The sequence below is a fragment of the Myotis yumanensis genome, unplaced genomic scaffold (genome assembly GCF_028538775.1).
Source record: "Myotis yumanensis isolate MYYU_CA2020_CCGP unplaced genomic scaffold, mMyoYum1.0.hap1 SCAF_2, whole genome shotgun sequence".
Taxonomy (NCBI): Eukaryota; Metazoa; Chordata; class Mammalia; order Chiroptera; family Vespertilionidae; genus Myotis; species Myotis yumanensis.
The window spans coordinates 54,271,475-54,286,102 of record NW_027223753.1 but is presented as its reverse complement, the minus strand read 5'-3'; the positions used below and the strand labels follow the sequence as shown (position 1 = coordinate 54,286,102).

The following is a 14,628-nucleotide window of genomic DNA, read 5'->3' as shown; positions in this document are numbered from 1 at the left end:
TGAACTGTCTGGACCTTGTGAAGGCTGATTTTTGCTTTTTGCTTTTTGCACTACCTTAGGGAATGCCTCTTGCACATAAAAAGGTTTACTGGTTTGGGTCGCTATTAAGGTTAATAGATGCTACTCATCAATGGCCAGATGGATCTATTGAGTTGGAGAAACTTCTAAATTCAACAAAGGTTTTAGAGAGCTCTCAAACTGATATAACAGCTAGCCTGTGATTCCCTTAATAAGATGAAAAGACAGAAATTAGAATAAAAATCAGGATCCATTCAGACCCCTTCCTATTTGCCTTCAGACATCTGAAGATATTGTAACAAGAAAAATCAAGACAATGGAAGTATAATTGTCCCACAATTAAGAAGAAAATTTTAAAAAGGAGAAATTGGGCAAATAAAAATCTTCTCCATAAATACTATTAGTAACTATAAGATCTCTGTGTCTGTGTGTGCCGACATACACTGTGGGGCAAAAGTAGGTTTAGAGTTGTGAGTACGCAAAACACAGTTCATTTTATTATTAATAATTATTGTATTATTTTCCATACAAACAACTATAAACCTAATTTTTCCCTGCGCTGTTTGTGTGGTATAGATATATGATAGTTTTCTACCTCTGGATGATATTATCAAAATTAATTTGTAAAGAGCTCTATTTATTGGCTTAAAAATTAAGCACTTATATAAGTAGGGACCTATAAAAACTAGTTCCAATAAATTTCAGTCTCACATGATCTGGGAGAGTCTTCAATCTATGGCTGGTTTGGGTTTTTTTGGCTTCATTGAAACAGTCATGTCTTCAGAGTTATGCACAAATAATATAATGCTTTTATTCTACCTAGGTTTACTAAAAGTCAAATATGTTTATGCTATCTCTAATACAAAGTTTGGTAGCAAAAAAAAAAGTAACTTGGTGTAATAAAATTTTCATAAATTACCAAAACATAATTGTTGAAAATAAATAAATCAAATGAGATAAGTGTTTTTAGGTATAATAATTATGCTTATAATAAGTGTACATAAAAGTAGCTTACAAATGTTTTTGGTAGCTTCACACTTCTCAACCTTTTGGCCCTTTAAATACAGTTCCTCATGTTGTGACCCAACCGTAAAATTATTTTCGTTGCTACTTCGTAACTGTAATATTGCTACTGTTATGAATCATAATGTAAATATCTGATATGCAGGATGGTCTTAGGAGACCTCTGTGAAGGGGTCGTTCAACCGCCAAAGGGGTCACGACCCACAGGTTGAGAACCGCTGCTTTAGAGTTTTATTAAATTAATTAAATGATAAGAATTCATTAAATATCTAGATCATTTCCAAATAAGGCAAAATATTGAACATTAATATTAAACATAGGTTTTGTCTATTTTTGGCTTCAAATTATAGAGAAACTAAAAGATTAGTTTGGATCTATTAGTAAATTTGCTTTATGCCACACTGAGAAACTGTCCATGATAAATCTCACATTTCTAGAATTATATGAAATGCTGAAGGGTATTCTTTAAGAAGAGGAAGAAGAAGAAGAAAGGTAAAGATAAAAATTATAAACAACAAAGTGACAACAAATACATATCTATCAACAAGTGAATCTAAAAATTAAATGAATAAAAAATCTGATGAACAGAATAAACTGGTGAATGTAATAGAATCAGGGGCATGGAAATGGAGCGGACTGACAATTCTCAGGGAAGGGGGCGTGGGGGGTTGTGGGAAGAGATTGGATAAAGATCTTATATGCATGTAAGCAGTACCTATGGATGCGGACAGTGGGGTGGTGAGGGCCTGGGGTGGGGTGGGAACTGGGTGGAGGGGAGCTATGGGGGGAAAAAAGAGGGACATCTGTAATAATCTGAACAATAAAGATTTAAAAAATGTGTGTTACAGAAATAACCAAATTTTCTCTTCAACTGCATTGTAATCGGATATTTAAATATGCCATTTTAAGTCCTGTGTCATTTACAGACAGCTATTGTTTTACTCTGATGCCTTTACAAATATATTTCATCTTCAAAGAGGATCAAAGTATGCTCGAATATAGGTTTCTGATAACTTTCAGATCATACCATTGAACTAGATAAGCATTTACAGAATACTAAAGAAACAAAACTGAATTCGTAAAACTGCTAACAAAAGATAGCAACATAAATGAATACATGGGGGCTGCATTAACTGAGTATGATTTTAATTTCTATAAATTTTTATTTGAAATATTACTGGTTCTTCAATCTTTGTTTTCCAATTATAAGGAAACTTTTTTTTCTCTTAAACTATCCATGACTTACAGAAATTTGTTAAATTATGCCTGTGTAAACAGAACTGACACATTTATCTCACGATATGATCCCTCCAAAATTCACAGACTCTTAGTGAGCACTCTTACTTTCATGGCAATATAGTTATTCACGTAAGTTCACTAATAATTTGTTCTTCTTGTAATAGGACTCAATTAGAAACTTGTTTTTTTGTTTTTTTTACCAAGGCTTTGACTGGAATATCATGTTTGTGAGAGACCTACAGAAAATCAGATGTGGCCAGACAGCAATAAGAACTAAGGTTGACTTTATAGAATCAAATAAAACCCCTTGGAAATATAGGCCTGGTACTTTGCTTACAGTGTTCCCAGCAACCTTACAGAGCGGGGGGGGGGGGGGGGGGGGGAGGGGGGCGGGGCGCGAGGAGGGGAGGGAGGTTAGGAAGGCCACTCCCTGGCAGATGCAAGAAGCTCAGGATATTTTTGAAAACCTCAAGAAGACCTAAATCTAAAGGTATTAACAAATGAAGTCTGATGATAAATATTTTTCTTGGCTTCTTAGATTTGGAATACTATTAAAAGTTCAATCTGGAGATTCCTTATGAAAACTTCTAGCTAAGCAGATTTAAAAAATCTTACATGATCAATTGCTATTCTTGTTGCATGTATATGAATAATCAGGCCAGGTTTATTGAAACTAGATTACTTTGCAAACAAATCAATCTTAATTTGGCTATCTTTAGTGAAAAAAATAGGATGATTTTAGAGAGAAAAAAATATGTCTTAGAAATTATAATACTTATTTTGATATCATAGTCTAGTTCTATTAATTATCTTTGTGATTTTCCTCTTTATAAGCTGGATTGGATCTTGAATTCTTCTACTAGTTTCCTCATATTTGGCTATAACTCTCCAAACTGATGTTTCTCCTACTCTCTGACCTGAAGTCACTGAGAACTAAAACTGCTCCCTTTTACTAGATGAATGACTTGAAATAAACTTCACAGAAACTGCCAGCATATATCATGTTTGGTCAATCTCCATGCCTGTTGATATATAATTCACTGGAAAAGTCTACCTGAGCTCCCAATGACATCATCAGAGGCATTTCAAACTACAAAAGATTCTACTTCTGGAAATTTCTTGACTGGCTGTCATCCAGACCAGACTGGATTTACAGTCTGCTCTGATGATTGACCATTGTCTTCTTTTTTGGCTTCTGTAGAAATGCCACTTTTAAATACCTGATTCTTGTACCTTATAACCCTAATTTTAGGAGTTCAGCTGCATCACCACCTCCTAAAATAAATTTAACTGAACTGACCTATTATCAGGACTAAGATTTTGGTTCAATGAGATAAAATAATCTACCAGCTCAACTTTTAATGTATGAAACTTCCAGGGAAGTTTCAGAGGAAGAAACTGTCAAGAACAAAGATATACAGCCTCCCAAAACCTCACAATGGCATATTAATTATTTTGAATTAAAGTTACTTGAAAAACAGCATGTATAAGAAGAGCATAGTGACCTTCATTTCTCCTTGAAATGGAACACATAAAACTCCCCTGTGAAACGTGCTCTCCTTGCTTCAGGGAGGTGGGGGTGGGGGGTGGGGAGCGGCTAAGAAAGATGCCCTTATCACCAGGATTGCAGAATTCAGGGCCAACAAGCCTGTGAAAACAAAACTTGTTTTAAAATACTCGCAAATGTATTATTTTCTATGTTTAAAAAGTATAAAAAGCTGCCTGCTTTAATAATTTCTGAGCATCATTTATGATCTCTCGTGTGCATGTTTTACATTTGTTTTCCTCCTATTAATCTGATCTTGTGTCAATTTTGTTATTAGTCCAGCAATAAAAAAAATCAATAGGGCTGAGGACAGACAGGTTGGCTTTAAATGGAGACTAAAGATGTCAGAAATGGGAATGGAAATTCTGACTGAAAATCAACACTGGAGTGAAGCTCATAAGGAGGAGTAGAATAATTTGTAGAATTAAATGGTTGAGAAACTCTTCCTACTGAATATAGTGAAACAAGGTTCTTGAATAGAATAATAATAATTTTCCTATGTTCAATTTTTACTCAAAGAAAAATAGGGGCATGTGTATGTGTGTGTTGTTATTGACATGGAGCACATGAAACTGTGATGTATGTTTTTGACTTTATACAGCATATTTCTTAATATTATATCTTAATATAGTACAGTACATGTTTTTACTCTTGGACCCTGCTTTGATTCGGGGACATATGTCCTTGCACTCTCAAAGCTAGTCTCCTGTCTTTAACATAAATAATAAAAGTGAATCATTACAAAATTAATCATTTTATTAAATAGCTTTCACTACATTTGCCAATTATTTATATTAGTTTATAAATTGTGACACTTTGTTTAAAAACTAAATATATTTGGTATGCAACTAACATTATATTTGTGCAATCAATTCATGATAAGCTAGACCAGACTTTTCAGCTATTGTCTTTACCCAAACTCTAGTAGCTGTTGTCATTAGTGTAAACAGGGTAAATGTAGCACAGAATACTGGCTGCCCACCAAAACTCACTCCCTCCTCTTCTGGGCATGCAGATAGACTATTCTTCCTAGTACCCTTTGCAGTTATTCTTGATCATATAACTGAGTTCTAGCCAATGAGATGTGATTGAAAGTGATGAGTGCTACTCTAATGCTTGGCTCATAAAACATTTCATGCACATCTCACATATTCTTATCCCTTTTATGCTCAATTTAATGGAGACGATCCCCAAAGATACCCTGGAAGCCAAATATTAAAAATGGATTCTGAATGACTTCATGGATGGGGACCACCCCAACAACCTGTTTATTTATATAATCAATATACAAATTTCTATTGTTTTGGAAACATTACATATCTTGGAGTATTTATATTGCAGCAGGTAACCTATCCTAACAAATCCAAATTTCATCTTAAAAATTGTATAGCTTAATTTTTTAAATCATTACTCAAAATAGTAATGAAGTTGAAACAGATTGCAAGTAATTGCTTTTATACATTGTTGTTGTTTTTTAATTTGGAAATAGAAAGTCAAATTATAATTTTGGACAAAAACATTTCAGAACTATAAGCTCTGAGTCCCTAAGCCTTAGACACCCATTGCATATAACAAATTAATTTCTATTCATTCCAAATGGTAATAGCTATGTCTCATCCCTAAGAGAATTGATAAAATTGTTCTTCAACTCATTTTTCATTGAGCTTAATTCCCTCAGAACTCCAGAATGGTTAGAAGCATCACAAAAACATGGAAATGTGATTGCTTATATGTGCATTGGTTTATAATAATCATATAAACATTCATATAAGTCTTTATATATATTATTTATTAATTTATTATATATACTAGAGGCCTGGTACACAAAATTTATGCCCGGGGGATCCCTCAGCCTGGCCTGCACCCTCTCCAATCTGGGCCCGCTGGCTCCTAACCGCCCACCCACCCGCCTGCATGAACGGCCCTAACCACTCTGCCTGCCTACCTGATGCCCCTAATTGCTCCCCTGCCTGCTTGATGGGCCCTAACTGCTTCTGCCTGCCTGCCCGATCACCCCTAACCTCTCTGCCTGCCTGCCTGATTGCCCCTAACTGCTCCCCTGCTGGCCTGATTGCCCCTAACTGCCCTCCCCTGCCAGCCTGGTGGCCCTAACAGCCCTCCCCTGCTGGCCTGGTTGGCCCTAACTGCCCTCCCCTGCCAGCCTGGTCACCCCTTACCACCTCTGCCTTGGCCCCCACCACCGTGGCTTTGTCCAGAAGGATGTCCAGATGGATGTCTGGTCTAATTAGCATATTACCCTTTTATTAGTATAGATAGTTCTGTAATTTTCCAGAATTTTCCAGCCTTGAATATCTATATGAACTGTGTTTACTATAATGGTCCAATATTAAAACTTTTATTCTTATTTTGGCTGCTTATGAAAATTTCATACTCCTGGAAACATTCTAGTATCAACCATGTGTTATAAAATGGCTCCAGAATGCCTTATGTATAGCACAACTCCCAGGTATATGATTGGATGTTGGTTTCACTCTGTGCCATAGGTACCCTGGGTGTGTGGATTTCTTTTACATTCGTTATTGATTTAATGAATGAATGAGCGAATAAATGATTATACTGTACTAGGGCAATAATTCTCAAAGCATTTGAGATTACATTGTGACTTGATTCCACAATATTCCCATTCCATTCCGGCAGCATAGAAGGGTAAGGTTGTATGGCAAATGGTTAAGAGATGTAATCAGCATTAGACTAAAAGGCAGTTATCAATGCTGCCTGCATACTGGAATCACCTGGGCTGCTCTCTAAAAATATGATACCTGGGCCGCACTCCTGGAGATTCTGAATTAAGTAGCAAAAGAATTTTCTTAAAGTTCTCCCACAGATTCTACCGTGTGGCCAGAGTTGAGAACCACTGCACTAAAACAGTATTTCTTCCTCTTGTTTGATCATAAGAATTAGCTGGCATTTTGTTTAAAAGTATAGATTATCAGGCCCAGTTCAGGACATTCTCAATCCGTGCTTTCAAGTGAAGAGTCTTTGAATTTTTTTTAAATGAGGGTCCCAGATTGGAGAATTTTGAGAAATACTTCATTGGGCTCTAAGCTGGAAAAAGTGCTATGGTCTGTCATTCTCAGCTGTATCCCCAGGCATAGCATAGACTCTGGCTCATCTCAAGCATTCAGATATTTTAATTCATTAATACATTAGTTAATTTACTTTTAAAGTGGAAATAAATTTTTAAAATTGACAAAATTTAAAATGCCCCTGTGACGGATTTTATACTAGAGAATTACAGAAGTAGAATTGTAGAGTTTTTCACAAGCTTCCATGGGTTTCTCTTTCAAGATTTACTATAAGTATTGTAATGTAATAAATTAATTGGCCTGCATTTGCTATTCAGAATTCTCTGCTAGATGGTATTTGCCAGTGAATTCTAAATGCTTTCTGTATAACTGCTTATTAGAAAAGTCACAAGTGAGAAGAATAGGTGAGAGTGGACTCTATGAGAACTGAGGCAAACAACTGTATTAAGAGTTAGATAATCAGAAAAACAATTAATCATTTGTTTAGTTGTACTTGATTGTTTTCTGAAATGCAGGACTTATATTTTGTATTCAATTGAAAGGCAAGTGCACACTTCAACTTAAAAATAATTATTAAACTTTTTACCAATAGTTTTTTCTTTGATATTTTCTGAAATCTTCACTAATTTAGTTAAATGTCATCTTCAAAATTAAAATTCTTTTAGCCCTTACCATCTTTGTCATTTTAAATTAGCTGTCATTTGTCATCAGTAAGTTGGCTATTTTTAAACTATCATTAATTATTTTCCTTTATAGTCACCCGAATAAGCTGACACTCAAAAGCCAACAGTGAGTCTTTCTCAGATCTAGACCTAGACCTTCAATTAATTAGTTGTGTTATATAAAAAATATCTGTATGTATGAGAATATTGTAGAGTGTTTTTCCATTCTCAGCATATCAGAGAACAAGTGAGGCATTAATCGCAATAACAAATGGCATTTTTATGGTGCTTTACAGTTTACAAAATGCTTTCATATGCACATCCCATGGGAGTGCCCTGGTCACTGTGATGGAAGTGTTTCTATTCCATTGTTGACAGGGATGCTGTACTACAGACTTTATACAGGAAAAAAGATCATTCATTCGATCCATATATATTTGCAATAATGGTTTGGTTTAAGGTCAAACAATTTGCAAAATATACTTTTGCAAGAAAACACAGACATTTGCTAGTATTAAGTAAAAATCTTTAAAGCCTTTAGCTGTAAACTATGCTTTGTAAGCTCCAATGCCACAAAATGAATGATTAAATTGGGACACGTGTAAGTGGGTAAGTTGGTGGGTAGTGGGGCTTACAACAAATTGGAACATACATTCCTGCATACAGCTTTATGCATTTAAAAATATTTAAACATGATGGGCCAAAGAAAACATACCTGTGTGCCTCATAGGCAGCCTCTGCTCCACAGTAACAGAACATGGGGTGTAAAAAAATAAACAAAGTAGGAACACAAGCACAAGGAGATTATATAAAACATGGTTTGGGTTGTAGGAGTTAAGCTTGTTAAGGACTGAACTACAAAGTGCAAGGTTGATAAACATGGCTGATGCTCCTTCAATATCACCGTCCTCCTTCGATCTTCCCATTCTGACTTGGTTTTGCTGTCATTGTTGGGCCAGCATAACACAGTGTTAAGAATACTACAGTGATGTGACCTTGTGCTTTTTAGTCAGTTTCCTTACCAGTAAAATGAAGATAATAACTATATTATAGACTTGTTGCAAGACTAAATGAGAATGTACATGAGCAGGGGTTAGCAGAGGTCCTTTCACAATTTAAGTGCTAAATACATGGTAGGTATTATCCTCATTCTCACCATCATTGGAAAAAAACACACACATTTTCTTACTCATTCCTTGGACAACTTCTTAGAATATACTAAAGGTGAAAATTAACTTTCAGACCTGTATGGTGAGATGCTTGCCAGGAGAAAGGCAGAGTCCTTTCATCAAACATATCACCAACCACAAATTCAAAGATAAAAGTATCCTCTGTCTCTGGGCTGGTCAATATACTTGAATAACCCCTTTCTTTTAGAACTATAAAAGACATTGGCAAGTTCATCAGACTTTCTCTAGCACCAAGTAGGCCAGTGCTTCCTAAAGTGACATTCACAGAAACTCTCCAAGAATTTGGTTCAGTTGAAAATGCACTGATGCATTGTTTGAACATCCTCTCTGAGATTAGGAGCACGCGATTTCTCCCTTGGGAATCCTGACATGCCCAGAGTGGTGGGGGAGAGAAAAATGTAAACAGGTCATTTTACTACAAATACAAACATGTATCTGAGTCCCTCACGCTCTGATGGGCACCTTTCCCTCCTCCTCTTTCAGCGAGGCTTTCTAAGTATTGTAGGAGTGCAAAGATTAGTATGCTGTAAAAAGACTCAGGACATGTACATGCCTATTCTCCAAAGTCTAGTTTTAGCTCTACATCCTCCAGGAAGTTTTTCATTCTACTTTGATCTTTGACTTTCTTGAAATCCTTTGAAAATTGCTGTTTAATCATTTTGGTCCTTTAGCATTTGCTACCTTAAATAGCAATTAAATTGCTTCCTGGGCATATGTCCTATGTACCCAACCAGATTGTAGTAAGCCCTCTGAGGCGAAGAACTTATACTCCTCTGGGCAGTACTTTATCTGCATTGATCTGAACAACTGTTTTAGTGTTGCCAGATTAAAGATTAATAAAAAATAATCCAAAAATAGTAAATGCAATGGTTTGGGGCTTTCTTATGTGGAAGACATCTATAAAACAGTGTTTCATAAAATTTGAAGACTTTTTGATATAATTTAAGACTTCAGGTTAGATGAGAGACAGAAAAAAAAATTGGCAAATATAAACCTTTATCTGTTATTTAATAATGTTTTATTTTCACTTTTAATGAACATTACTTTTGGTCCTGCTTTATAACCTGGTGGTAACAACTTGTACTTACTAACAGGGCAACAGAACACACATTCAATTGCCCCACAAGTGAAGAATTACAACTAGAAAAAAGTATTTCAATGGTCACTCATTTATTTTAATACCACATGCAAAAATGGTTGGGATTATAAGGTAATACGAAAACTCACAGGTTACCAGTTTGCATTATGCTATTTTATTAACTGTTTCCTAAGTATTATTACTGAAATGCAAAGAAAAATATATTTACGAACATAAATGTTTTTAAAAGATAGGTAAAGGAAAGAACTAATGTCTAATAGTGAAGAAATTAATTTTATTTGAAAACTAGTAAATAACTATAAATAGAGTTCTCCATATGTTTACTTCTAAGAACTAAGATTCCACCATGCTCCTATCTAATTTCTTTTATTTCTCCTATCTTTCAGATTTGTCTCTTCCTTTCATGTCTACTGCCACATGTGAAATTTTGCTTGTCATTACTTCTCATCTAGATTACTGTCACTACGGCTTCACTATTTTTTTGACTTCCCCTTCAAGTTGATCTTTTACAAAGATGCTCAATTGATCTTTCCACCGTACAGTTCCAAATCTGTGATTCCTAGCTCAGACATTCTCAGTGCCTTCTTCTTGCTTGCAGGAACAAAGTCAAATTTACCATAGGCTAGCAACTTCTGATTTCTGTGCTCTTGTTCCAATTTATTTTTCTGAAAATTTCCCCCATAGTCCGCCTCGTGCATCACATACGCTACATATAGTTATACACTTCATCCACTAAAATGAAACTATATATTGTTCCTCTATATGCCTTTAACCTTCTAATCTCTATTTCCTTTATAAATCTTCCCTAAGCCTAAAACACTCCTCCAAATCCTATCCACCCTCCAGGGATGGCACCTCTTCCATGCAGTTGTTTCTAAAGTCCTCAGAAGTACTGAATATTCTTTCTGAAAGTGTATAGAAATTTTTCACTATCTCTTTTATAGAACTTGTTATTTTATAACTAAAAATATATTTAGGCAAGTATCTTTCTCCTCTACCAAAGTATGAAAGCTCCTTGAGAATGGAATCTATGGCAGTTTCACTTTGCAAACTCTACTGTGCCAAGTATAAAGGCTCCAAACATAGCAGTTACCAAATACTTGTTGAAGAAATGACAAAGTGGAGTGCTTAATTTAATCTAATCTAATAAAAGACAAAAAGGGTAATTGACTGTACCTTTGCTATGCTTCCCATTGGCTAATCAGGGCGATGTGCAAATTAACTGCCAAGAAAGATGCCGGTTAACCGCCAACAAAGATGGCGGTTAATTTGCATACATAGGCACAATGATGGGAGGCGAAAGGGGAAGGACGGTGATTGGAACCCCAGGCGGCAGGCAAGAGCCGGGAGGCAGGGCCCTGGACCAGAGAACCGGGCTGCCTTAGCCTGCCCCCCAGCCAGTGATCAGAGAAGCCTCGACGATCCCACAGCAGGCAAGGGCAGCCCCACCCTGGCCACAGCTCAAGGGAGAGTACAACACGCAGTGGAGGCCAGGAGCCTGAGAGATCAACAGAGAGGGGTGCCTGCTCCAAGCCTCCCCGGTGTGGCTGGGGACAGGCCCCCAGCAGAGACACACACACACACACACACACACACACACAGCACCTACTCTGAGCCTCCAATGTGGCTGGGGGCAGACCCCCAGTGGGGACACACACACACACACACACGCACACTCACACACACACACACGGGACGCCTGCTCCGAGCCTCTGCTGCCAGACTGTGGCCATCAGTAGGACATCCACTGAGGGCTCCCGGACTGAGGGGCAGGCTGGGCTGAGGGAACCCCACCCCCCAGTGCACGAATTTTGTGCACCGGGCCTCTAGTTAGTTAATATTTAGTAGTTTTACAAAAGTCTACAAATGGGATCTATATGAACCTATTGATAATCATGAAATGAAAGTCATTGGTTTTGATATTCTGATATGTTTCATAAACTATATCAGTGGTTATCTAGCTATTCTCCACAGAATCTTTGGGGTTCCACAGAAGCAGCCCAGGAATTTCTCTCCTTGGGATAGAAAAATGGTAAGTAAACAATTATCTACCCTGAACTTTGCCTTCAAAACTGCTCCATGTTGTATACTGGTCTTCTTCTAAGGCACAGTTTAGGAAAAACTTTCACTGTTTAAAAAAATTATCTTTGAAATCCCTTGATATTCCACCTCTGGAACCCTTTGATTCTGTATTTGTTTCAAGTTTCTATTCCACATGAAAACATCTTCATATAAAAACTAGGTAAATGAGCTGGCTGTGGTTTAGTTGAATTTACAATTAGAGAAATACCAAAATAGTAGCACAAAAGTAGTGTTTCAGATAAATTTTATACCAGGTCCTCCTATACATAGCACCTGACTTTGTTTGAGGCATGACATTCTATAACAGTGATCAATTTCAAACATTGATCTGAATTTACTGACCTAAGAACTAGTTATCTGGTGAATCTTACAGATATCACTACCTTGCTGGAAATTTTTAATGTATTCAAAAGATACCTGAGAGGTTGTTATATAGCTTTCTATTTCTGTAAAACACAATGACACAATGGTATTGCCCTGGCTTACGGTAGTCTGTCCCCTTACCCACAGAGCAGAAAACTCTGATCTGTAATAAATCTAAAATGTATTTTCACTGAAATACATTTTGGACTTCTAGTCAGTTACACAATTCTAAATTCATTATTCAGGGGGGAAAAATACCTGTTCAAGTCACGATGTATAATTGGCTGTGTCAGGTTGTGAAGGTATTCCATACCTTTGGCAACATCTACTGCAATAACTAATTTAGACTGCAAATCAAGAATCCTAGAATTTAAAAATAACATTTAATGAGGATGAAATGGTTAAAGCCAATGCCATATCTTTCTAAAATAAATCATTGGTGTATGTGGTTTGTTCTTCTGTATAATTTCAGCCTGTTTTGCTCTATTACAGATAAGCTAAAAATTCAACAAATCTTTAAAAACAGCTTTTCTACATCAGATACTGTTTAATTACAAATCAATTCAGATACCAAACTCTTTTATTCAAAATATTCTACTTGATTTTATAATATTTATAATATTATACTAAATTTTCTTCTGGTATCATAAAAATGAAATCTATAATCACTGAGTGGAAACCACATCCTAATTATTATATGCATAGATAGAGAAAGTGAATTCAAATTAGACTTGTGCAAGATCATTCTTTTTTAAAACTTTAAAAAAATAAACAACTGTAAATAATGACCCCTGGCAATTATTTTATCTGAGTTTACATATATCTACTTTACTGGTATGTCAAATTTAGCCTAATGATTACAATCTTCAGTCACCAACTTAAATTCCTTGAATTTGTTATCTCCAACTGAATTCCATTTAAGAAAGTGCTGAAGTATTTATATTCTCTAGTTATTGGGTATACATTATTAGCCATCTTTAAAATGCCACATTTCCTGGCACTCAGATTTCAGAAGGCACAGTCTTACACCAAGCAGAAAGCCTCTGAGGTGTTTGTTGCTGGGGTAATTCCAATGGCTTGTAAAATAATAACTCAGAACAAGAGCCCCATACCTCTTCTGTTCATGAAGGAGGGAGAATAGAGAACCCCCTGATATGTACTGAGTGACAATGGCAAACTGGCTGGGATCATTCAAACAAGCTCCCACAAACTGAATGACACAGGGATGATTGAGCCGGCAGAGAATGGACACCTCTCGGCAAAACATATCCACGTCTGACTTGGAGCAGTAGGTGTTGGCGCGATACCTGGAGATGGTAGCAACAGGAATTCCTCAGTCAACAGATGGATCAAAACAAGGGGCTCACCATTCACACGCTTCTCAAAGCTCACAGTTCCACTCGGATGTTTCATTTTCTCATTTGCTTGCTTACCGCTTTATTGCCACTATTTTATTTCTGCATCGTCCTTTATATACTTTCCCAAAAGAACCTAAAATTGTTTAAGAGAAATAAATAAAGACATTATCCTGAGCTCATTACATTAAAGCTGACTAGGAATTTCTTAGGTTACCTGAGCCAATTATCTCATGGAACTCAATTTCTGAGAGTTGAAGATGGAAATGTGAAGGTAATCCAGCCCTTAGGAGGAGAACATCTGCCTTCTCTGCAAACAGAAATTGTTCTATTTTTTAAGATAAAAAGCACACATGTGGGTGTGCACAAGTGCATGTGGAAATATAAATTACAGAACCAAAAATATCACTCCTTAGTAACATTTACTTTTTGAGCTATCATTGACTACTAGGAGATACGAAAACCTTATTACACATGATCCCTGCATTAAAAGGATGTTAGTTCTCTCTATGTTACCCAACCTTTGTTATCAGGGCCAAGAGTTTATTCCTGATCTGATCAACAACTAGCTTGTCTGCGTACCATGGCAATCCTGGAGCACAGTCCATACCACATCATGATAAAGAACCTTATCTGGTCAAGCCCTCCAACCCATCACAATAGGCTTAGCCAAAGACCCATAGACTAAATCTCAAAGGGATACATACCAATTCGATATCAGGAAACAAGCACATGAATCATTCAGAGGAAACATCCAAAACCAAAAAATAATTTTAAAAGACTTCAAGTTCTAGGTAGTTTAACTGTTTAACTAAGTTGGAACTCTATTTTTTTACACTGAATTAAAACTTTCACTGTTATACCTTCATGAACAGAGGCATATGCAAAATAGAACAGCAAGTGAGGTTACAGAAAGAATGGCATATTGATAGTATTGATTATACTTACAAAATAGTCATCATTTGTACTATATAAAACAAAATAGAAAGTTATCATAGCTGAGG

General features: G+C 36.3%; 1 protein-coding gene across 1 annotated transcript in view; it reads right to left on the bottom strand.

The window, feature by feature from the left end:
* Window positions 1-14,628, bottom strand: part of TNNI3K (TNNI3 interacting kinase) — a 296,569-nt gene that overhangs the window by 158,942 nt on the left and 122,999 nt on the right. The window contains exons 15-18 of the mRNA XM_070405387.1: window positions 13,842-13,934; window positions 13,703-13,760; window positions 13,382-13,576; window positions 12,528-12,632 (exon numbers count right to left, since the gene is read on the bottom strand). Of these exons, the coding sequence (XP_070261488.1) occupies window positions 12,528-12,632; window positions 13,382-13,576; window positions 13,703-13,760; window positions 13,842-13,934 (451 nt within the window). The remainder of the gene's footprint in view (window positions 1-12,527; window positions 12,633-13,381; window positions 13,577-13,702; window positions 13,761-13,841; window positions 13,935-14,628) is intronic.